Source organism: Bacillus rossius, chromosome 11 (genome assembly GCF_032445375.1).
Source record: "Bacillus rossius redtenbacheri isolate Brsri chromosome 11, Brsri_v3, whole genome shotgun sequence".
NCBI classification, from domain to species: Eukaryota; Metazoa; Arthropoda; class Insecta; order Phasmatodea; family Bacillidae; genus Bacillus; species Bacillus rossius.
The window spans coordinates 55,038,795-55,064,370 of record NC_086338.1 but is presented as its reverse complement, the minus strand read 5'-3'; the positions used below and the strand labels follow the sequence as shown (position 1 = coordinate 55,064,370).

Below are 25,576 nucleotides of genomic sequence, written 5' to 3'. Positions count from 1 at the left end.
AGTGCGGGAGCAAACGCGTCCTGAGCGGCTCGGTCGAACAAGGCAAACGACTTCCCCTCGCAGACGGCCGCCAATCACAAGTAAGAAAACCACAGGTGCGGGTATACCTTGTTGCAGTCTAATAAGTGTTGGAAAAGTGCCTGCCCCTAACAATGTACCTAGAGATGACTCGAGTGTCGGTCAGAACACGCGCGTGGTGCTGATTGCTCGGTGGGCTACAGGCGACCTGCTGCTGGACTTCGGGCGCGCCCCCAAGTGGAACTGCCCGCTGCCCGAGATGGAGACCCCGCGGAGGTTCCAGGCCAAGTCCCGGGAGCACCCCGCTGCCCTGCGCGCCCAGCATGATGACCACCAGGTGGGGAACAAGCCTCCCTCGAAGGTACACCCCCGGGGCAACCTTCAGCTCCAGCCTCCAGCCCCGCTTCTGCTCCCTGGGAGGCATGCGACACTGCATCCACTTCTGACCACCAGGGACCGGAAAAATTCGCGGTTTCGACGGCCTTCAGGATAGACTGCACATACCCCCTGTACACTCGGGCAAACAACGCAAGTTCATTGGCTGCCGACTTGCGAGTCGTCTCATCTGGTTTGTCTGTGATTCGATCCTTCTTCGGTTGAGAGGGTTTATAACTGGTTGAGATTCGTCCAAATGAACAGTAAGCCAATAGCAAAATCATCTAAAAGGTATATGTATTTGAATTTTAGCCTATTGCCGAATGAATCTGCGAATTTTTCCGGTCTAACCACCAGCTTAAACCTCTTTTGATGTTCTTTCTTGTGGCATACAACACAAACATCTAACATACGTCAAATATTCAGATAATTTGGGTTAAAAATAGTTGAGTAAATAAATGAATTGCCATTTAAATTGAAAATTTGGTTTTTTGGGACATACTGATGTATTGTGCTTCCAGAGTAAGTACAATAGAAGGGGAAGTATTTACACCCCTATGATTCATGGGGTTTATCAAACTCTGAATGCGTGAGTAACATTCTAGTCGACATTATACTTCATGAGTATGAAAAATTTAAATTAAATTTATATGTTATAATATTATAATAATAGCTTACTATTATTACAACGTACAGTAACCAAAAAAAGTGTAGTTAAATTTAAAAAATAAATAAATAAAATATCTTAGGAATTGACAAAAGGTGACTGGAAAGGGTTTAAATTACGCGTAATGTAAAGTACGAAGAGTGAGACGTACAAATAAGATATCAAACTGATTCACTATGGAACTATCAGGACGACGTAATGAATGACCAATCCTAGAAGAAGCCCTCACTGCACACTCAGCGGCGAGCACGCGTCCAGCTTGCTACAACAAGCTTGAATCAAGGTGGCCACCACATGTTCACTGGGCTAGCAATTTTCGAACTTATTGCAAGCTTCCAAATGCGATTCAGCGCCATGGTGATCAAAGTTAAGCTTGAATCACGGTCTAAGTGGCAAGCTTGCAGACTTGCCGTAAGCCTAAATGATATGAAGGGGAAAAAATTGTGTTTATAAACTTTTTCAATTGTTTTTTTTTAACTGTAGGCCTATTTATATATTTGAGAATAGGTTATATATAGGTTATATAGGCGCGTTATGAAAAAATGAGCGCTCACCATGCAACAAAAATCTAGAGGATAAAAAAAGGGCTAAATACAAATAAAATTTTATATATATATATATATATATATATATATATATATATATATATATATATATATAAATAATGAGGCAGCGAGTTGGCATAACGGCCTGTGCGGGCAGAGAGAGCGACGAAGGGTGTCTTCAAAATAATTGAGGTTATGTTCCCTTTCGTAGGTATATTATAATATAATTATTGCAGTATATTTTATTCCAATATTATTTAATAAATAAATTTAAATAAAATATCAGCATGTTTATCGATTTTAATTGTTATTCAATGTTTATTTCGATTATTTTACTAAATTATTATTTTTTTTAATGTGTTCATATTAATATTGAATACTGGGTAATTGTTTAAATATTTTTTAATTTGATTGTTTTTATAACCTCACTCCAGCCGTTTTATTATTTTATTACTATAGAGTTATTTTTTTGAACACGCCAAGAAGTGTAGCTTCTAGCGCGTGGGGTTGGTAGGAGTTGTTGAGTTGACGTTGGCACGCCTGGCAGGCCGCCCCCCGCACCACGGCGAGGCCCGCCACGAGGCGCCCGCCCGCCACGCCGGCGCCCGCCCCCACCAGGGACGCCTGGGACATCCCGCCCATCCAGTGCCACGAGCCGGAGGACGGGGTCTTCTACGCGCAGATGGGGCCAACGGGGGGCAAGCACGGCTACCCGGCCATCACCGGTGAGGCCATTCGGTGACGCCACCAACCAGGAGACTTGATGTAAGCTTTTGGACATATGCCATTGCTATGCACATGTATGTCTGTAGAAGAACACTACAAAAAAAAAAACACAAATTAAGCCAAAAAATTACTGTTGTCAGGATATAAACACCACACAATACTCCACAACAGAAATATGGTCTTTGTTTGATGACCATATTCCTGTTGTGGAGTATTGTGTGGTGTTTATATCCTGACAACAGTAATTTTTTGCTTAATTTGTGTTTTTGTCATTTGTGTTTTTTGTAGTTTTCTTCTACAGACATACATCTGCATAGCAATGGCGTATGTCCAAAAGCTTACATAAAGTCATGCACTCCCATTGCACAAATCTTCCAAAGATAATACTAACCAGGAGGCTTCAACAATGCCCACAGCTACTTCCAACTCAGTGACGCACTTTCAGATGTGCATACGTAACTTCTGTGTACAAACGAAATTCCATACACAGAATACTGTGAAAGTATATTAAATCTGAGGATCTAGGTCAGAAACTGTTAAGTCATGCCGAAAGAGACAGTCGTTGGTGACCGGTGCCCAAAACTGACACTGTATAATAGCAGTGACGTAGTTTTGTTTCCGTTGGTGAAAATGTCTGTTGTGAATCGACATCATGGTATAACTGAAGGCAGGGGCGCAACAACAGGAAGGGAGGGGGGGGGCACGGGTATTTTGCTCCCCCTCTGAAACCTTGAAGTGGGGGCAAACGGGGGCAAAGAAAGTGTTGTGTAATCAATTTTTAGATAATAAAACTGCTTAAAGAGCACCATTTTCCACCTTGAAATACAAATTTTCCGCATGTTGTTTATTTATCGCAAAGTATATTGATATCCATGGCCCTCGAGAGAAACTATAAACCGGAGAGGGGGAGATGGTGGCAAAAAATTGTTACGCATTCCCTCCATATTATTATATGTATACCATTTCAAACCGTCACAATCTGTTAAAAATTCTAAGGACTCTGTTAATGTTACTGTATTCATAACCGTAACCATTATGTGTGCATATCATTACTTGTAAAGTTTGCTATAAATTATATTAACCATAGACTCGTAATTGTCGTCCTATCAGGGTAGACCCAAGCATTGAAAAAAAAAATTCAGAACTCAACCAGGGTTGCCCTGGTGTCAGGCCCCGAGGATTTTGTCCACCCACCCCCACCTCTTCAAGACCTGTCTCACTCGACGGCCCTGGATATATCATTCTTTGCGGCGAAAGATTTAAAACTTTCTGGAGCGAAAAGTGCTAATAGTACTTCCCCAGAACTCCTCAATTTCAAAGATTAGGTGCTGTGATCAACCTGTGCTGTATCGTATACGGGCATGCATATTTCGCGAAAAGATTCCTAGACTAGCTGAAAGTCAAAACAATGTAGCACCGTCTGTGTGTTCTGTGATTGGGTTAGTTTCTTTCAGGTCCATGTCTATTGTGACAACACAAATCACATTAAGTCAGTGCGGAATCAAACGCGTCCTGAGTGGCTCGGTAAAACAAGGCGACGACTTTCTCTCGCAGACGGCCGCCAATCACAAGGAAGAAACCGCTGGGTGCGGGTATACCTTGTTGCAGTCTAGTAGACGTTCAGTTTTTTTTTTCTCGCGAAAAATGCCTGCCCCTGTGTATCGATAAGCAGGCGCATCCTCACCAGCAACACTGTTCCTCGCAGGTCACGTCGGCTGGGGCATTTCCTGGTACATAAACGGCCTCCTGATCCCGGAGATAGACGTGGTGCGCGGCAAGACCTACACGTTCGTGGTGGAAGGCGGTCTGGACCCCGAGGTGCCGGCCCGCTACCATCCCTTCTACATCACGGACGACCCCGTCGGCGGCTACGAGCACAAGACGCCCGAAGAGCGAGCGGTAATCGAAGAGACACTGCTTGCGTAGTTTTCCAATCACCCGAAAAACTCCATGTTGGTTTCAACAGTTTTTTATACCATAATCATTTTTTTTATCGTTTAATTTCGTTAAGGCAAAGAACATAGGAATCAGAAGACGCCATATTAGTTTCAACAGATTTTAAGCCATAGCAATTTTCTGTCATCTAATATTAAAAACTTAACTTCGCTAAGACAGAGATCCAACATTTAAATATATAAAAATATTATAAAAGTAAAAGTTATTGTATTACCCCCCTCGCTCTCTTTCTACCAAAAAAAAAATCATTACTCGACACATCACAGGGTGTAATTGTGTTTCAGTCAATCACTATTTTTTTTTTTTTAGACAATCATATATTTTGTTTATGTATTATGCTTTAGCAAAGCCAAATTTTTGAAATCAAACTGTAGAAAATGTATGTAACTCTCTTTGTGCTGAAGTAAGAGTAAGGATGGTCAAAGAGAATTGCAATTGGTCACGTGGTGGAAGCAAGACTCTAATGAAATCATTGCCTCGACTTACACTATAACACTATAACGTATTTGGCCTGTCGCTGAATAAACACATTGATTCCCACGTCATGTCGACGTGCACGCATGCATATCAGAAATGTCACACATAACCTCACTGCACCTTCCAGGGGCGAGCCAGGGGGGGGGGGGGTTAGGGGTTCTAACCCCCTCTTAGCCACTATTTTTTTTCTTATCTGAAAGCAGGTTAGCTAAAAGCCTGGGTGTCTTACTGCTATCACCGGCCACTGGAGGGGTAGAGTAAGCGAGTCCTACCGATTCTCCTGTTTTCAAATATCTTACACCTATTGTATTTAACCAGCGCGGTAATTATAAGCAGGTGGTGACTGGGTAATTCTTCAAGCTAAAGCTAATTGTTTCCAGGAATAGGCCAGTTCTACCGAAACCCGACCATTTTTATTCCTTTATTTTTCTGTATTGTCGAGCTTCGAGCATGATTTATGATTTTGAGTGGACGTGGACAAGGCACTTGGATTGATTGAAATATCTTTAATTAATTTCTTACTTCATCACTCAAACAATTTTTTTTATTAAAAAATTAATAATATTTTTACCGTTACAATTTTTAAAGTTAAGTACCGAAAACTGCTCAAATAGCACTATCTTACACCTTAAAATCCGAATTTTTTCCCGGGGGTACGATCCCCCGCTTTAATAGGGGGGGGGGCATATTTCTTAACCACCCCTCCCCCCCCCCCCCGGGCCCATACACAAATCCTGTGGCTACGCTACTGGGTGGAAGCAAGACTCTAATGAAATCATTGCCTCGACATACACTATAACGTATTTTGGCCTGTCGCTGAATCAACACACTGAATCCCCGTTGTGTCCATGTGCATGCATGTGTATTGGAAACTGGCGTGCCCAGGATTTTGCTCTGTGGGGGGGGGGGGGGGGCGGTCAGGCAGAAGGCTAGGGCCTTTCCGGGGGGCCTGGGGGGTATGGAATACCCCCCAGCTAGGTGGGGGGTCCGGGGGTCCGGGGGTCCTCCCCTGGGAAAATTTTGAAAAATATGTGGTCAATATTGCTGATTTAGGCTATCTAAAAAATACTGGCCGTAACTTCATAAAAGTCAGTTTTATGAATTTTATATTAAAATATTTTTAGCCCTGGGGGGAGGGGGGGGGGTCCGGTCCCGCTCGTCCGTCCCCCCTAGGCACGCTCCTGATCGGAAATGTCGCACATAACCTCACTGCACCATCACAAAGCTGTGCCTGTGGGTAACGGACGCACGGCGTGGCGGCGTGTCGACAGGAGGTGCAGGTGTTCGCCGGGGTGCGCCAGACGCGCCGGGGCCCAATCCCCACGGGCACGGGCCGCCTCTGCAACTGGACGCCCGACCAGCAGCAGCCGCCCGCCGACGAGTTCGCGTCGTTCGGCGCGTACCAGCGCACGCTGAGCCTGGAGTGCGACGAGGGCGAGCCCGGCGTGGTGCAGTGGACCCCGGACCGCGACACGCCCGACACCGTGTACTACCAGGTGAGCTGGGCCTCCGTGTCGGGTCCTCAGCCGGGACTTTACAAGTGTTTGTTGTCCAACTGTGCAAACACGTGAGACGAACTTATGGCGAGAAACCGTGACAAAATTTTTAATTGGGAATATTTAAATGAATTTTTACAAATAGCAGATAATGCAAATAGGCGCAAATATCAACAAAAGTTATTGTAATATACCTATACATATATACTTTATCTACCATGTTACGTTATTCTATTTTCATATGCGAATAGCGAACATTTATTTGGAATCAAAAACTGTACAGAATTCCAATTAAACAATAAGATATTTGCACTTGTTCCAGCTATCAAAATAATCAAGACTATTTTTTTTAAATACAGTTACATGTAATTCTTTATTGAATTTTAATAAAAATCTCTTAGTAGACATTAAAAAAAATACAGATTAGCTGGAATAAACCACAGGATTTGTTTTCGGTTTAGCGCCATTCTTAAGAATGTTTTGTTAGGAATTTTGTTGCAAAATGCATGCTGTACATAACATGCTTCAAGTGAAGAGTAGGGCAACCGTTTAAGATTAAAACTTTGTTTGGCTAGTTGTTGAAAACAGGCGTTTCATTTAGGACAAAACTGGAAGTTGCCGTGGACTGTTTCAGTGCTACACGCATCGGTACCTCGGATGGAAGATCAACGTCCTGGACAGCTGCGACTACTCGGGAGCCGCCAGCGAGCTGGTGTCGTCGCGGGTCCCGGCCGAGGACGACCTCGAAGGGGGCGACGAGGACCTCCAGTCCCGACCCAGCATCCGCGTCACCACCCGCGTCAAGCCGAACGGACTGTTTCCCGACACCAAAAATCACGCAAGCGCCACCGACGGTCTCGAAGACAGCTACCTGAAAGGATTCCCGCGGTCGAGTGAGCTCCATCCGAACAGCCCCCAGGACTTTTACATATCCAAGAGCATGAAACCGGTGAGAGGCAACATCGAACCCGAGGATCAGCAGTATGAAGGCCATATCAGCAGCGACCCCCACGTACCGCCACCGGCACAGCAGAAGGAACCCCAGGGAATAGCGTACAACAGCAGCGCCACCATCTACCACCTTCCGCAGGCCACGGAGGCAAGCCGAGACGGCAGCAGCTTCCTCAAACAAACGGCTGGTGTGATGAGCAAACCCGGGACTCACAAAGTCACTTCCGAATCGCCTAGGACTTCACCGGCATCCCCCCAGCACGTTCAGATGAACAACTCGCTCAGTACCATCGATCCCAAGCGCAAGCCCATCGTGCATGCTACCACGCCTTACTCTGTACTCCCATCAAGCGAAAGTATTGCAAATCCTGTAAATCGAACAGAACAGAAGCTCGACGCTGATAAACTTCAGCTGGCCGAGGAATCTCAGCAGTCGGTGGTGACAGTAAATAGCAATGGGATCAGCCCCAAAAATGAGACCAAAGATCCGAAGCCGCTGAAGAGCATGACAAGTGATTTGACGCCGCCGCCTTTGGGCAACTCGTTCGGCAGTCCACCTTTCATTCGTGGATCGCCACTGCAGAACTTTGGCATCACACGGATACCGCAGCCGATTCCGATGCATCCCCAGATGCCATTTCAGAGGCCAGCTCATATTTACAATGGGCCACATTTTCGTCGCCCTGTGCCCCCTCGGAGTCACCCAAGGCCCTTGCCTTCTGCTGCCATGTACAGACCACACTATGTGCCAGCACCTATTGCCGGCTTCAAAACAAATCTCAAGAAGCCCTTCCACAGGGCACCAGTCGTCATGGCCAGTTCCCATCATCCCGTAATAGTCACACCATCATTGGCCTATCATCCACTAATGTCGAACTTGCCTCATCGCGGTCCGTATCAGCAACAGCTCATGAGCACAGTCAAGTATTTCCCGTACTCCCTACCGAATCCCCACATCATGAATCCCCACCAGGTACCGCCAGTTCCACTTACAACTGAAGCGGTAGCAGGAAGCATCTCTACCACAACTATGGTGCCATCGCCAGACACTTCTGTAAGCAAAGTTAAATCGGTAACTTCCGATAATCAAACTTCAGCCGTTAATCCAGACCCATCTGCTTCCATTTTAAGAGATCGTGGCAGCTTTGACATCCAACTCCCAGTAGCTCAGAATACAGGATTTCACCCAGAATCGGTTATCGTCGAAGGTGGTTTCAAACCGTTGGTAAACAAAAAAGTTATAGCTGAAGATAGGTTGTCTCTGGTAGATGAAGAGAAAGTAGATGTAAAACCAGAGGATGGCGAAGACACCGCGGTACACGAACGGAAAGAAAATCCTTTTGAAGGCCAGCAACCAGAAACGTTCGAACCGATGTTTATCCCATCCCCGCCCGACAAGATCACAGGACAAAAGAATGGCAGCGAGAAGCTTACCAAGAACCCTCTCACCTTGGCAGATGAGCTGGTGCCGCCCACACCAGGTGTGGACCACGGGCTCAGCGCTCAGCCGGCACGGAAGTCTCCACCACCTCACATCGTCAGGAACCAGTTCGACGGGGCCCGGAGGCCCATGCATGGCCACAAAGTGATCGTGCACTACCACCACCTGCCCGCGAGGAGCGGCTCGCCGTCCTTCAGGTACCAGCAGGCCTCGCAGCAGGACGACGAAACTGCGATGGCGGCAGAACGCATGGACATATACTACCTTCCCCCGGACGACTTCGAGCCTGAAGACAGGCAGCAGCCACCCCCTCCTGTGGACGGGGACCTACCCCCGGGGGCTGTCGTCGCGTACGACGGCAGGCCAGTCATCGACTCCTCCCTAGCATCCTCGATACCGGATCGTTCGATAGTCGCTTCAATGCAGACGCAGACTGGGTCTGCAAGCCTCCTCCAGAGGACGCCCCAGTTCGGCCCGTACCTCGGGGAGGTCCCGCCGCCGGTCCCGGGCGACCTCCGCCCTGAGAGCATCCCCCAGCTACAGAACCAGAGGCCGTCAAGCCTGAACCCTGCAGGCCTCACGGGCGATATCCGCCCCGTCCACGGTCAGCGAACCCAGCTCTTGCCGGTCGCCCAGTTCGAAGAGCGTGGTGAGACCGCGGACATGCTTCTTCCCGAAGCCACAGACATCAAAGAGTCGCGAATCCCTTCGGAGGTGGGAGCTGAAACTCCGTCTATGTACACCAGCACTGCAACAACTGCCGCTCTCCCGAGCTCGCGAATCTCCGATGATACGTCAGGAGCCACTGCTTTGCAAGAGGAAATCGGTAGGGTTCGGCGGTCGGCCTCCGCCCACCATAGTCCGGAGCACGACGCAGAGCACGAGCATGACCATCAGCATGGTGACCATGATCACCATCACCACCAGCACCCCGAGAGCCACGACCAACCCATCAGCAACGACCTTCAAACTAACCACAAGCTGATGACTGCACCCACACACCCTGCAAACGGAGCACTGAAACAATACTCCATACCGTCGGTCATTTTGATGGCCTTACTCACAAGTGCAGTTTTGAAGTTCCTAGAGGGAGTAGCACAATAACAGCAACTCATCCAACATACAGCTCAATTACGTGCAAATATCTGTGTCACAAAGTTGGAAAATACATATACATATGGCCCACTGATGATTTTCATGGTGTGTTACCTAGTTGAACATTTAAAAATTATTTATTTTCCAGTCACATGAAAGTGTTATAAATAATATTTAATTTTTGCTAGTGGTGAGAACAATCAGTGACTGCATACTTTGCAAGTAAGTGTCATATTTTACATACATGTGTATATCGTCCAAGCTGACAATTGTGAAATTGAACATACACATAAGTAACAGTTCAAGCAAAAGTGGAAACTACCTAATGTAGCTGGTAGATAAATGAATGTAGTGTCACATATATAATGCAGTTTAAATGTTACTCCTCTTACATGCCTGCTATGTTCTATAAATCGTTAAATAGCTAATGGCAAAATTATGGGAAGTAATGAATAAAAAAAAAATTAAGTTTTTGAATATATTTAAGATTCAGTGTAAATTTATGTAACGGGTAGTAACTTCCGTAATAATAGAATATCAATAATTATATAAATTTCAATCTCCCAGAAATATTATATGTAAAGTCTAGAAATATTTTATGAAATCCAAATAAAATTAAACCTCTTAGAAGCATTAGTATTTAATTTTCAACTAAATAGGAAAATAATTTATCACAGTGTAAATCAAAATCAATGTCAATATTATGTCAATATTGTGCAGACTGACATTTGTGTATCCTGAAATTTAGTGCTCCTCTTTATTTACTTAGTTAGAATTTGTAAGTAAACCTTTTATACATGAATTTATGTATGTACTTATTATTGTACAAAATTTAATTATAAGTGTTATGTAAGTAAATACACACCTGTGTTGTAAATATTAAAAAGAAAATACAGTTATTTTTAATATGACTTTCTTATTCTTTTACGGATAATATTTGGCAGAGTTCAGAATGGCAACTGTTTTATTCAGATAATTATTAGTTTACAATGAATGACATGCACAGTATTTATTTTTCTCAACTATATATATTTTTATGTCATTAACTTGTTTGTACACAGCATCTAGAATTTAAAAAAAAAAATCATACTACAGTAAAAACAAAAAATTTTATAATCGGTTTGAATAAATAGTCACACATTTGATCAATATTACTTTTCAAGGTCTAACTCTATGTCATCTTCAAATCTCAAGTATGTACTATGCAACTATAAAATTGAAAAAATACATTGGATTAACATAAATATTCAAACAAAACTTCAGCGCAAACTTAGAGACTTTATAAATACTAATGCCAATGAGATTGTCATGAATCTCATTTTAAATTCAATAGAAATAGGTACTAGAATGAATGATAAGTAGTTTGATTCCGGTAGCTTACATAAAAAAACACAGCATCATTCAATCAATATTTTTTTCCGAATAGCATGCTATGAAAAACTAACATTATATACGTCTTAGGCTGTACATCATCATTAACAATTGTTTATTAAATAATAAAAAATATAACTGTATGTCGTATGTGTATCACAAAAGATATTCGAAAAACTGTGAAGGCATACTTAAGTTGAAGATAACTCTATAAAAGCTACAAGACTCAATCTTCATGTCTTCACTTCTTTGAGTGTTTTTGAGTTAAAAACCTTAAGGGGCCCACCTCATCAGGGGCGTATCTGTGGCAGCGGAGCGGGATGATAAACGCGACGCTCGCTGGTGCTTCTAGCGCGGTGTCTCCTCTGGACTGGCGCGCAGTCTTCTCCCAGTGCATATGAGCGGTGACCGTAACATTATATGGCCGAGAAATAAAGATAAATGTGTGATGCAAGTCCCCTATGTGATTCAAGAATCTGTACCAGTAGTTTTATGCCTCAAAAATTACTCTCAAAACATGCCTTTTAGCCATTTTGACTCTTTATAAAAATACAGTTTAAAAACTTAATCCGGAAACAAAACTGCTTATCGGCCCTCAGATAAATTTTAAATGCTTTTTTGTAAACAGACCTCACTCGGATATCTTGAGCAGTTTTCAAGTCGCGTTGTTTTTCCTAAAGCTCTCCACACAGAATGTGTGCTCGCGCAGATGGTGCCCTTAAGTCATTAATCAAAACCTCTGTAAAAAAAAAATTTAATAACTCAGTGAACTCATTCCAAAATTGTAATTCTTGTAAAACAACACTAGGATAAAATTATTCGGCATGCTGTTAAAATATATTTAAATGAATTGCTCAACTAATATAATTTATGGAAGAACGTCTTGTAATTGGAAAATTTCTTACTGAATCACAAATGAAAGGCAGCAACTTGCAATTTAGTAACCAACATACCAAATTACCTATTAGAACAGTAGCATACTTGCTTAAACGTCCAAGACATGGGGAAAAAAAACACTGCATCATATTTACCAAACATTTATTTTATTTTAATATATATATATATATATATATATATTAATTTACATTCTACGCTTACTTTAAGCTTTTAAGTCTCCTCAAAGTATAAAATACTATAATACAAAAATTGAATCAAAATTTACGATAAAATTTTTTTAAACAAATATGAATATAAAGTAGATACATCAAATTCTACAACTGTGGGAACTTTCTTGTAGGAAGTAGTATTCCTTGGCAGATTCAGTAAATAAATGATTCATGATTTTTCAAAATTTACAATTTTAAAGCAATAACAGATTGGCATAAAATTTGACACAACGGAAGAAATGAACAAACAATCCAACTCACAAGAGAACTGTGAGGAAAAAAAAAATGTATTTTTTTTTTTGCTATTTACAAACGGTGCATGAATGAGGAAATCAATAAAAAGTCTAAATTTAAAATGAAAAGTCTAAACTTGGCACTGAAAAATATTGACGTGGAAAAACACAACCCCATCTGTCACTGTGAGGTACATCCGTAACAAAAGAAACATACCGAGAAAGTGCTATCACAGGTAGTAAGTATAGAGACGGAAACGCGGCGGGGCGGGTGGTGAATGCGGAGCGACTACAGCACGGGCTGGTGCCACACGACGCGGCCGCTCAGGCAGCCCGACACCAGTAGGCAGTGCCGCGGGGAGAACTTGGTGCTCACCACGATGTCCTTGTGGCACACGCTGGCGGCCAGCTCATGGAGCTTGACGGGCGGCGCGGCGGGCACGCAGGCAGACAGCTCCTCGCACTCGGGCGAGAACGCCAGCAGCCGCACCCCGTAGCCGAAGGGCGAGCACACCAGGCGCCCGTCCGCCGAGAAGCACAGCTCCTTGATGAAGCCCTTGCCCACGTTGGGCTCCTCGACGTAGTGCGTGAGCCTCTTTGCGTTCTGGTGGATGGCGGGGTTCCCGGGGGCGGGCGGCAGCCGCGGCTGCGTCGCCGACGCCCTGTAGATGGAGAAGTGTGAGTTGGGGTCGGCCGTGGAGTGGCTGCTGACCAGCAGGAAGGTGCGGGGGGCGTCCGTCGCTCCCGGGCGCTCGCCCCCCCCCGCCGGCGGCCTCGGGGCCGGGACGCCCCGGTCGCCCGCCTCCTCCCCCGGGGAGCCGTCCAGTATCGCGTAGTTCCGCCTCACGAAGATCCGCAGCCGGCCGGACCGGTGCTCCGCCTCCTCGGCGTCCGGGCTGGAGCGTATCCGCACGTTGAACCGGCGCTCCCTCTCGCGCTCCCGCTCGCGCTCCTGCTCGCGCTCCCGCTCCCGTCGCACCCGGGCGTCCCGGATCGCGACCAGGGCCTCCCACACGTCGGACGACGACACGTGGAGCTCCACGTTGGACGGGGAGAAGCGCTGGAAGGTGTCGCCGACGGCGCCGTGCCGCCGCGCGGTCCGGTCCCCCTCCTCCCCCCGGGGAGGCCGGGTCCTGCGGGCGTGGGGCCCGCTCGACACCGGCGAGAACCCCCGCAGCGCCTGGTCCGAGCCCGAGTGCACCGGGTGGAAGGTCTGGATGGGCACCGACACCAGCCCGCTCGAAGCGTTGGTGCCACTCTCGCTCAGCACTTGCTCCGGAGGAGGCTTGCAGGCCTTGCCCTCCGAGCTCTCCACTTCAAACGGGTCCGGTGTTTCTCGATCTTGAATGTCGTGCACGCAGGTCCACTGAAACAACACAACACAACACTGTAATTCTTTTTTCCATAAAGACTACTTGCTTTTTGTAAAATAGATGGTAACAGTCCTTCTGGTATAATGAACTCTGGTTATCATTAAAGAACTTAACATTTAATGTTATATTTTACCATGAGGTTACAAACTTGAGAAATTTACTTTTAGCAGCCATTTCTTTATACTACCTGGCCACACAAAGTTGCACAATTTAGCATTAGAGAACACAAATTAGTGAAAAAACCTGAATTTGAATCTCCAGGTACTACCATAGTTTCCCAGATCACTATAGGTACAATGCCAGGATGTATCTTTGGGATTAGCAATATTTGATGTAGCGTTCATATAAAAATTTCTTCATAAATAGAATAATTTTGTATCACATAGCATTGAGGTTATGTCTGTACAAGAAAGCTTAGGATTTGCATTATCACGACATACTATCATAGAAATATGAACATATAACATAGATAGGTATATTTTTTCCATCTTGAAAACCTGCTGTAAAAATATTTCTCTTTTGGTAAATCAACCCACGTCAACAGTGAATCACACAAAGGTAAGTTAGAGAACCTGAGAAATACATAAGACAAAAATATGAAGAAATTCTATAATTTTTTAAGTTTCTAATGAAATATTAATATTGTGGAAACCATATTTTTACACAAAATACATTTCCCATGTGTTAATTGATAACATTTCTGAATCACGTGGTACATCATAGTTGTGAAAGCAACACAAGAGAAAAATTTTGATAGCTCAAATGTATTTTTTCTACTACAGTACAAATTAAAAGTACTGATGAATGACGGAAACATGATACGTTAATCTTTGCACTACACATGGCAAAACAAAAGTTAAACATCTTGTATTTTCATATTTTTGATTATTTATTGCAATAGTGGTATCGTATGGTTTTGTTTACAAGAGAGACTACTACTGCATATTTTTTATTTATATCTGGTTTTGCACTAGATTTTTAGTATATTATGTGACACTTAAAATGAATGTCTGCCATGATTTGCCACTAGCGCATCCTAGTAGGCACCAGGTAAAATAGCCCTGAAAGCTTCTGGCTTTTCTCCCCAGAGCTGATGTTGACATGCAGGATGGTGGAATATAAACTTTCCTGGGGAAAGAATTGGCGTTATCAGAAATAATTATGCAATGAAGGAAGCATATAGCTATTAAGGAAAGAGCAAAATACAGTTTGTTGATTTTTCATATTATTAATTTGTTCCATTACTAATTCATTGCATTGTATTTAATGCTACACAAGTGCTGTTGCCATGAGGCGCGCAAGGAAATTAAAAGTCAAAAATAATTTTTGTTTTTATGAAAGTGAAATGTGGCACTGTTAACCCACAAACCGGGTAACTCGCAAACTGGATAACTCGCACCCTGATAATCGGAAGTCTACTGTAAATAAAAAGGTTTAAAATTTTACTACTTGTTGATTTTTCTAAAACTATAAATTAAGTCTTTGACAGTATTATTACAGTTATAGTCAATTTGAAAAAAAATTAACTTTAAACACCTATTATTATTTCAAACAAGAATCTATAGTTAACAGTCTGTCACTATTAATAACAAAGCATTCCATTAAATTATGCGCTATGCTCAAATAATAAAAAAAATTGAATATATGTTTTAGAAAATTTTTTTTGCCAAAAAGAGTTGAAACCAAGATGGCATCTTTCAATTATGATATTTTAGAAATACATACAAATTGAACGCTAGCAGATGACGCTCTTAATGAAACACAACCGGAAAATATATTTCCAGAATTCTCATTCCAAATTTCCCTTAACAAAATACAATGTTTAAAATATGTATTTTCACTAGATCACAAAGTCGTGTCTAGAACGGTTGTGCTCTATGGAGGAGAGCACGCTACCAGATGATGCTCTTAATGAACACAATCGGAAAATATATTTCCAAAATACTCATTCCAAATTTCCCTTAACAAAAAATACAATGTTTCAAATATGTATTTTCACGAGATGACAAAGTCGTGTCTAGAACGGTTGTGCTCTATGGAGGAGAGCACGCTACCAGATGACGCTCTTAATGAAACACAATCGGAAAATATATCTCCAGAATACTCATTCCAAATTTCCCTTAACAAAATACAATGTTTCAAATAGATGACAAAGTCGTGTCTGGAACGGTTGTGCTCCGTGGAGGACAGCGGGAGGGACGGGACGCCCACCTCGGAGCTCTCGTCGTTGGTGATGTTGCGGCTGAGCGCGCACCAGCCCTGCGGGTGGATCTGCAGCGAGGAGACCACCTCCGCCTCGTCCCCCGCGGGGAAGTCCGTCAGGAACTCCACCCTGTTGGTCTTGCGCTCCTGGGAGAACAGGTGCGTGCTCTCCGCGGCGAGCGGTATCGTCGTCTGGCTGATTTGCATCAGGCGGTACATGTTGGGCTGCAAGCCACAAGCATCGCTCGCCACCTCGATAACACACGCCTGACCTCGGGGCGTCGCCCCTCTACCACCTCCCTACCCCTCCTCGGCCCCGTGTGTGACGGACGGACGAGCTTCGTGCCAAAATCTGGGCTTCCTCTCACGGAGAAACAAATTCAGATAATCGTGTAGTAGCGCTGCGGGGAATCACAAATGTAATCAGCGAACAAAAATGAGACAATGATGTTGGCGATGCATTGCATGCTGGATATTTGCTACATCAACACTTAAAAATGTCTGCAAAATCGAAGTTTGCCGTTTTTCGTTTATAATGAAATTGAGCTACGTTCGTGTTGCACAAGTTTGCGTGAATGATATTCACAGCATTTCCAATTATTGACTTTTTATTGAAATGTGATGTTATAACCAGTTTGCCAACGTCAGTACTTGCTAATTTTGTAAAGCCACTTTTACAATGACCAGGTTTGTGATACTTGCACTAGCGACACTGATTTTAATAATTATTAATATTGATTTTCATTTAAAATTTTGATATTAATGTGGCCTTCCACGCGATGCACAGACACTGCAAAGAGGTCATCACACGGCCGTGAAGGGAGCGGGGACCGGTCTGAACAGCATGCACTCACGGCCCACTTTCATGCATCTGCTCAGAGTAACAGTGACTCAAGTCCCGGAGGTAAACAACCAGCTTCACTCGGACTTCGTACAACGGAACTATAATTGAAAGTGACGATGACGAGCACAGGCAATGTCACGGTGATGACAGCCGTCACGTCCCCACGCTTGCCGAGGCAGGATGACTCCACATGTGTTTGCGACTGCCTTCCGTGGGATGAAGGTCACAAACACCCAGCCCTGAACCCACGCTGGGGATCAAACCCGGGCTCCTTGGCCCGCCAGCCATTGGACCAAGTAGGCATAAGAGTAACAACCAAAATGAAAATTACCAACAAACATATGTATTTACAATAAATTTTTTCACTACTTACATACAACAAATGCAAAAATTTACTAAATTACTGACATATGCAGCCATAATGTAGGTCGAATCAAAACTCAATTTTCTCTAACTCCATGTTCTATAACAAACACACATAAGAAGGAAAGAGTTGCACAACTCTAAATACAAGATAGAACTCAAAAGTATATATTTCCAACACATTTCAGTCCTTATGTTCAGAATTCAACGCATCTTCACTTTTTTTTTTCCCCCTGCAAAATTCTATTTTTGGGCTACCTACTCATATTGTATTTTACCACTTCATTTAAACACAAAAATCCATTAAATCATTTTCAATAATCAAAATGGATTGTCCATTTTATACCTAAACATTACACAGTAAATACTTGCTTTGTTTATAGCTAAACCACACCAATTTAACGAAGACATGTTTGTTTCAACAGTGTTCCATAGAATTATAACAATATTTTATGTCGACATGTTTAAAGAATTCATATAAATATAACCTAAAAACATCACAATTATGGCCCAACATGTGCTAGACTGCATAAAAGCCTTGTATGTATTAGCTGTGGTGTACTAATAATAAATAATAGAAAACCAATCACTAAATGCAGCTGATGAATGTCTATTTTTATTGAATGAAACTGATTACTATACCAAATATTACCTTTTAAGAAACATGGTACTCTTATTTTGGTACTTCAAATCTTACTACATATCAGCAACACATGAAATGCTTGTATATTTGTACTTAATGACTAGACTATTTTACGCGATAACAGTACGCCTTTATTCTGCAGATACTTATTACTAGCTTACCTTGAAACCATCTAAATCTTGAGCCATTGTGTTCAGATCCAAGTTATGGATGACAATTAGGTAACCGCTGGTCGTACAAATAACCATTTTGCTTGCATCTGGGGTAAGGCGTGTTCGCATCAGACCATTGGTTTGAAACACTTTATTGTAGACGAAACCATTCTCCGTGTAGCTATGGAAGAGATAAAACAGTAAAAATAGAATTAGTACAGTACAACAAGTGACAAATATATATATATATTTTTTTTTAAATTTAAAAATAAACTTTTCACTTCTCTAGAAATGAGTGGAGACCAAAGTATTAAAAAAAAAAATTTTTTATACAAATTGTAAATTGATCTATGCTTGACAAAAAATTTAAAAATTGTTCTAATTACCTCATTCTAAAAACTGACACAACATTCGGGAAAGTTTAGAAGAAATTCCATTTCATAATATCAAAACGTGTGCACAACTTGAAAACGTTGCTAAGACCACAGGATTCCCCGTGCCAGAGAGATGACCAACTCACAGATTGCATTGTAATTAATATTTTTTTTATATATATACGTATATATATATTCATTTGAGTTTTACGTCCAGTCAATAAGGTCGTTAAACATGGTTCGCACCCTTGTGTTGTAGATGTGAGGTGTAGATGTGAGGTGTAGATGTGAGGTGTAGATGTGTGGTGTAGATGTGTGGTGTAGATGTGTGGTGTGGTGTGGTGTGGTGTGCTGTAGTGTGCTGTGGTGTAGTGTGGTGTGCTGTAGTGTAGTGTGGTGTGGTGTGGTGTGGTGTAGTGTGGTGTGGTGTAGTGTGGTGTAGTGTGCTGTGGTGTAGTGTGGTGTGGTGTAGTGTGGTGTGGTGTGGTGTAGTGTGCTGTAGTGTGGTATGGTATAATGTGGTGTGGTGTAGTGTGCTGTGGTGTAGTGTGGTGTAGTGTGGTGTAGTGTGGTGTGGTGTAGTGAGGTGTAGTGTGGTATAGTGTGGTGTAGTGTGGTGTGGTGTAGTGTACTGTGGTGTGGTGTAGTGTGGTGTAGTGTGGTGTGCTGTAGTGTAGTGTGGTGTGGTGTGGTGTAGTGTGGTGTGGTGTGGTGTGGTGTGGTGTGGTGTGGTGTGGTGTGGTGTGGTGTGGTGTGGTGTGGTGTGGTGTGGTGTGTGGTGTGGTGTGGTGTGGTGTGTGATGTGCTGTGGTGTGTGCATGCGTGCATGGTGTGCGCACGCGTGTGAGTGTGTGTGTGTGTGTGGCACTTGGCAAGCCCCACCTGTTGATGTCCCAGGTGTAGATGCTGCCGTCGAACCCCGACGACACCAGCAGGCCGTCGCGGGGCGAGAACTCCACGTTCTTGACCCAGTTGGAGTGCCCGTGGAGCGTCCTGATCTGGGTCTTGAGGTTGCGGGCGTCCCACAGCGCCACGGTGCTGTCGTCGCTGCACGTCGCGAACACGCGCGAGTCCAGGAACCTGCGCGAGGCCGTTCGCTCTCAAGGTCTCCCCACTGGTAGGCGGGCAATCGGACAGCACCGGCCAAATGCATGCACGATGGAAACAAGCAGGGAGCGGCAATTCTGAGTCTTAGTTTGTACTCGGCTAGAAGCCAAACTGATCTGAAAATGACCGAACAGTCTTAAAAAATAACTTCCGCAACTTTACACAGTTCCCAAAGCAATACCATAAAATTAATTTTTCCTGCTTGAAAATTGAATGTCTGTTAATAAAATACAAAAACCTGTTTTATATATATATATATATATATATATATATATATATATATATATATATATATATATATATATATATATATATATATATATATATATATATATATCTTAGCTCTCTGAATACAGCATTTGGTAGGAGCAATTTTGTGAAAATGGAACAGACGTCGATGAACAGAAATGTGACAATGGTTATGAAACAATAACTGCTTCCGTTACCTACTTTGACGGGGTCTTTTGATAACCGGTAATCGAAGAAAGAGAACCTGATTCCCGACTGTGCAGTAGCACATATCGCTTGTGTTTCTACGAGCAAATAAGATACTGTAACTTGTAACTGCATCTTGTAGTGCCCCTAGGTAATGCCGCGAAATTCCTTTCGTTAGCGAAACACCAGTTGTTGCTATCCATAGTACAGATTCTCAAACAGCAACAACTATTTTCTGAACTGAACTATCCATATCGTGCTTTCCCTTCACACAGTTCTTGGATATGATATAATATGATGAACTGTAATGAGACATCAAAAAAAAAATTAAAGCAAGTTACAAATGGATGCTGGAGATTGAAGTTTCACGACTTCCCAAACAATTACTGTTTATTCAGGCAATTTTTTTTTTTTGGTGACTTTCGACACCAGTCCTCCAGTTTCGTTAACGTGACTTCCGACTTCCGTAACCTGCAGGGACCCTGGATTGAAACCGAGACGCTCCGTGACAAGCAAGAAGCGCTTCCGACCTGACGCAGTTGACGCAGTCCCGGTGCGCGTCCTCCACGGCGTGGATCAGCTTCCTGCAGAGGGGGTCGAACATCAGGATGCTCTTCTTCTCGCAGGCGGCCACCAGCAGCGAGCTGCAACCAACCACATCCAGCATCGTCAGACCACAGCTCCGCTCCGAAACCTACCACGCTCTACCTGCGGGCAGGAACACTACTACAGCAACTCAACCTTCCTCCTTTATATACATGGAAGATCTCCGGGTAAAAGGTAACAAGTCACATTTTGGTGATTTTTAGAGAACAAGTCACTTAAACTCTTAAGTATACTTAGAATATGTAATGTATTTTTAATCATTGGCAACTATGTTGGTAAATATGTTGGTAAATAAAAGAATAATGCAAGAAAAATTTAAGTATTTAAATTCAATTTTTATCTAAGAGTTTTTTTGTTTCTCCTGCAAAAAGTGAATTCTTGACTTGTTACCTTTTACCCGGAGACCGTCCATATATTTTTTAACAAATATAGTTAAAAATAGGTACATTTCCTTGGCTTCTAGGTGTAGGCTATGTCAGGTAATTGTAGACTTCAGTCTACCTGATGATGATGCCAGCTGCAATGACTGCTGAAATGTCACCAGACAATTACCTGACACAGCCTACACCCAGAAGCCAAGCAAATTGCAGACAATGGCCGTGAAAGCCTGCGATCTTTATAGTTAAAAAGTACCTATGTCAAAAATATTTTTTTTGAATAGTGTTTCAAATAAATTTGTCTGTATTTTAATGTTTATTTGCCTAATGCGTGTCAAAAAGTGTTCTAAATTTCTCGTAAAAGTGGCACTACAACTGAAATAAGTATACGATCCCGCAAACAATACCTAGTGTAATGTGGCGCTTGCTACGATCATTTATAACAAGAGAAATAACTATTAACAACGCACACTAGCATAACATGTTTCTGAACTTAATAGGTACTTTCTTATACATAAATCTCTGCATAGCTAACCAAAATTCTTCCTCAAAACCAGACGTAAACTGAACACACACAAAAAATTCACTCAGAAACATACATTCAGTCACAGAACATGGTATCAGCGGCTAGTGTAAGTTTTAACAAAAAAATATAGTGACTTTTTTCTGGAATATTTTCCTTATTTTAAATTAATTTCACATCATGATTTCTCTGGAGTTAATCAACCAACCATAGGGTGAATTATTAAGAATCCACCTGATGGCAATTAAAAAATGTGATTAAATTATTAGCAGATAATCAAAAAATACTATTTCCAGAATTTTTTCTTTTCATAAAAGCATTTACTTACAAAATTTCCCATTGGCCTCTAACGCATAAACAAGGCAATATTTCTATTTCCTTTGTAATTTATACCATAAATAAAACATTTTTTTTTACAAATTAATTTCTTGTTAGGTCATGTGGGAATTATTCTTTGTAGGGCAAAAATGATTTTCGATAGTTGAGAATGGTTAATTTGCCATTTCACTTGTTTTTGCTGTTGTACACTTTCATTAATCTCTCATCAGTCCTAATAGCATCGGTGGTTACTTGGAGCTACGCCCAGTGAGCCCTCAAATGGGTACCGGATACGGGCATGCAACAAATATCTACAGCATGGAACTGAATATTTGATGGTTACTTGTCCAAACACACATCTTCAAGTTTACCATCTACTGTACAGTATAACTATTAGCAAACTTTTGATGTGTCAACATCTTATCTCTCGGTATACTGCATTTGGTAGGAGTAATTTTGTGAATATTTTTGAAAGTCATGAAATGGAAATGTGTAACCACGATGTTATCTGTGCGGATTTTACAAACAAAAGTTCATAGAAACAATGAAAATTTTATGGCATTAACTGTTTAATGAATTTTAACAAGACGGGCAGTATTTTAATAAAATTCCTTGTCGAAAATCACATCCAAATCAGATGCTTGGTATTTATTCAAGGTTTTTTCGCTTTTATCGGAGCTGATTCTTTAAATAGTTTAAACTTTCGCTCTGCAAATCGAAGGACAAAGGACCTAACTCCCATACAAGCAGAACTACAATCAAAACTAACATTTTGCACATGGATAGTTTTAACGATTAACACACAACAAAAAACAAGCAAAGTTTAGGATGGCCACAACAAACTCAAGCATAGCCACATACCATTGTTTATTTTTATTCTTTGCTTGCAAACAATTACTGTTACTGTAATTGGAGTGCTAAATCTTAAGGAAAAAGTGTTATTTACATAATGTAATCTCTAAAAGGGCAGGAATTTCAAAATGAAATATTGAAACAAATGAATACTCTCACAGAAAGTGTGCAGAGTATTTTATCACAAAGTTGTGGTTTTTGAAAATGTCAGAAATTAATAAGCCAATATTCTGTACAGTTTAGTCAACACTTACATTTTCATATTGGTAGCCTATTAAGGAGAGGGGCACATATGAAAAAAAAACTTTTTTTTTTATACTTCCTGACAGTTGTACAATTTTCTGTGGAAAACAAAAAGCAAAGCTAATTACCTGAGACAGCATTAATTACCTACAGGACGTTTATGGCTGGCTATACTTTATGTCATACTAAATACTTAGAACGAGACATTCATATGTGCATGTGGATGTTCCAAGCGGTTGTAAGTTGTTGCGAAGGTCAGTTACTTAACATTTCTTTGAATATAGTAGTATTTGTGTTTGATTTCATTAATATATGATACTGAAGTTAGATTACCACACATTTTGATGATACATGCCAAAAAAAAATTGTTTCCTGGGTTAGGTTAGCTACATTAATAAAACATATTTAATGTGTAATAAACACATTATACATAATTAAAGAAGCTGACCTGACATAACCAACCATTCACACAGTATTTATACTAATTTAAATGTAGCTAACCTAAAATAACCAATCATTAAAATGTTAAACTACTTGTAAACTACTACAAATATCAGAATACCATTTCTCAGAATGATTACAAAATATTTTAGAAAGTTAAAGATTGCATTTTACCCACACTTTACCAGTTTGAATAGTTGGTTAGGTTAGCTAAATCAAAACACTAAAATTGTTTGAATGGTTGATCAGTTGCGGTAAGCTACATTTAAAGTACTGTTAATCATGTGAACGGTTTGTTAAGTTATAGAAATAATAAGAATTTCATTAATTTTTTCAGAAAAAAATAGTTGCATGGCTATTGCTACATTAAAAATAATATATTATAGTACATGTGGTTGGTTAGGACAAGTTAGCTACATTTTATACTGGTCATTCCTAACCAATAATTTAATTTTAATTTTACAGTAGTTTTAATGTAGTTAACATAATCTAACCAACATTACTCTCTGTTTTAAAATACTTTACATGCAGTTTTGGGTGATCAAAACTAACTTGCTCATCACACTATTTTTTTACTATTTTTAATTTAGCTAACCTAACCCATACAACCAAAGTATTTAGAGCATATAAACTAGGTAACCCCAACCAATTGCTAAATGGTTAACTACAAGTAAACTACTTTAAGTACCAGAACACCCTTTAAGAGAATGATTCAATTACACGAAAAAAAATATTGACTTTTTGTTTATTTATTTTGCAAGAGGCTCTCCTTCAGAATTCCCCACAACAATAGACACCAAACAGGTCTTAAGACCTAATTCTGTGCTAGTGTAAATTTTTATCCTAAAATAACTCATTATATTGAATTACATGTTTTCTTGTGGAATGCTTATGTTGTGTGTCGCCCTGACAGGCAATGCCTGACAGGCAATGCACTAACTATGATAGGTACTTATGGTTCGAGGGGATAATGCATTATATGCACCAGCAAGAGTCAAAATTACTATTAGAAACAAGAAACCTACTTCTATTGCAACTACATAAAAGTAAAAAATAAGTCAGGGAAAACAATACTTGCCCATCTGGAGAAAACTCCAAATTGAATACACCACCGTGCATGGCGGTATTTGGGTCTTCCCCATATTCCCATGAAGTACATGGTTTCAGAGAAGAATATAACCCCTTTGAAAATTTATCAGAAAACCCTAGATTAGGTCTTTGTCCTAATTCTCTGTTCCTCAGCCAGTTATAATTCATAATTTTAGTTTTGACTTTAGGCATTTATGTAGTTTTTCTGCTCACACAAACTTATTAAATAGTATGACACAACACGTAAAAAATTGTTTTCTTTCTACAGTTCTTGGCTTACGCGTCACATAATATCACACACGATAAAAACAAGGAGAAAACGTAACAGTGTTTACAATACATTTAACCAAAAAACGTTCGACCAAAATGCATTCATCAAAGAACTATATGTACTAAAATAAATGTTGATCAAGTTGTTTAATTGTTACAATGAAAATATAATAACAAAAATCTTAGACGAAATTTCAAGACTTGCTTCAACTTGAAATGCATCACGGTACTTCAACATGAAATAGCAACCAAATATTTTACTGAATAATAATTTTAAATAACTTTAAAAGACCTATAATAATTTAATGTTTTAGGTAGGCAAGAATTATTGTAGTGTAGTCATTAAACTAGCCCCCCTTATTTTTAACTTAAAACTATCCTAAAAACAATAACTATAATAAAAAGTTAGTGTTTGTGTAGCGCACAACTATGAATAGTTGGGCTACAGTTGAATAAATTAGAAGTAGGGGTATGCAACCTATCTTGTATACATAATTTATACTTTGTCATCACTGCAGTCTCATGGTTGAAACCCGAGATGGCGTGACTTGATTTTAGTAATCTGGGAGGGCGCCAGGCTAACATGTGTGTCTAACCAATGATATTATGTGGGTCATCGGCCTCAGCAAGGTCCACTAAGCTCGTAGGTTAAAACTTAATTATTGAATAACTAGCTGATACACTACTGCACACTCTGACGCCGTCCCTGATACCTCTGACTATTTAGACGTGATTTTTGCTCGGGTTCGTGATCTCAGGGAAGGTCCGGCCTTGTGGCTAGAGGTAGGGGTTAACGCAGTAGGGCCCCCCGAGCTGTTATGGCCACTCGGGACGCCTGAAGAATAACACAAAGTTTCTGGAAGATATTTGGTAAATTTAATACAGCACAGCCCAATACATGGTGCTG

The 25,576-nt window shown here is 41.4% G+C and overlaps 2 protein-coding genes across 2 annotated transcripts in view; one reads left to right on the top strand and one right to left on the bottom strand.

The window, feature by feature from the left end:
* Nucleotides 1-10,652, top strand: part of LOC134537025 (protein Skeletor, isoforms D/E-like) — a 75,433-nt gene extending 64,781 nt beyond the window's left edge. The window contains exons 10-14 of the mRNA XM_063377218.1: nt 222-355; nt 2,153-2,330; nt 4,037-4,230; nt 6,036-6,260; nt 6,895-10,652. Of these exons, the coding sequence (XP_063233288.1) occupies nt 222-355; nt 2,153-2,330; nt 4,037-4,230; nt 6,036-6,260; nt 6,895-9,756 (3,593 nt within the window). The 3' untranslated portion in view covers nt 9,757-10,652. The remainder of the gene's footprint in view (nt 1-221; nt 356-2,152; nt 2,331-4,036; nt 4,231-6,035; nt 6,261-6,894) is intronic.
* Nucleotides 10,653-10,738: 86 nt separating this feature from the next.
* LOC134537026 (DDB1- and CUL4-associated factor 10) lies at nt 10,739-24,883 on the bottom strand. The gene is made up of 6 exons (XM_063377219.1): nt 24,389-24,883; nt 20,481-20,594; nt 19,291-19,488; nt 18,044-18,215; nt 16,042-16,257; nt 10,739-13,823 (listed from the first exon to the last, which is right to left on the bottom strand). Exons 1-6 carry the CDS (start codon nt 24,589-24,591, stop codon nt 12,747-12,749), a joined length of 1,980 nt encoding a protein of 659 aa, XP_063233289.1. The 5' UTR covers nt 24,592-24,883; the 3' UTR covers nt 10,739-12,746.
* Between the last annotated feature and the right edge of the window lie 693 nt (nt 24,884-25,576).

Coding starts and splice junctions, on each gene's coding strand:
- LOC134537026 (XM_063377219.1), bottom strand. CDS start 24,591: ATGCCTAAAGTCAAAACTAAAATTATGAATTATAACTGGCTGAGGAAC. Junction 20,595..24,388: donor TTGGAGTTTTCTCCAGATGG/GCAAGTATTGTT, acceptor GGTTGGTTGCAG/CTCGCTGCTGGTGGCCGCCT. Junction 16,258..18,043: donor AAGATTTAGATGGTTTCAAG/GTAAGCTAGTAA, acceptor TGTGGCTTGCAG/CCCAACATGTACCGCCTGAT.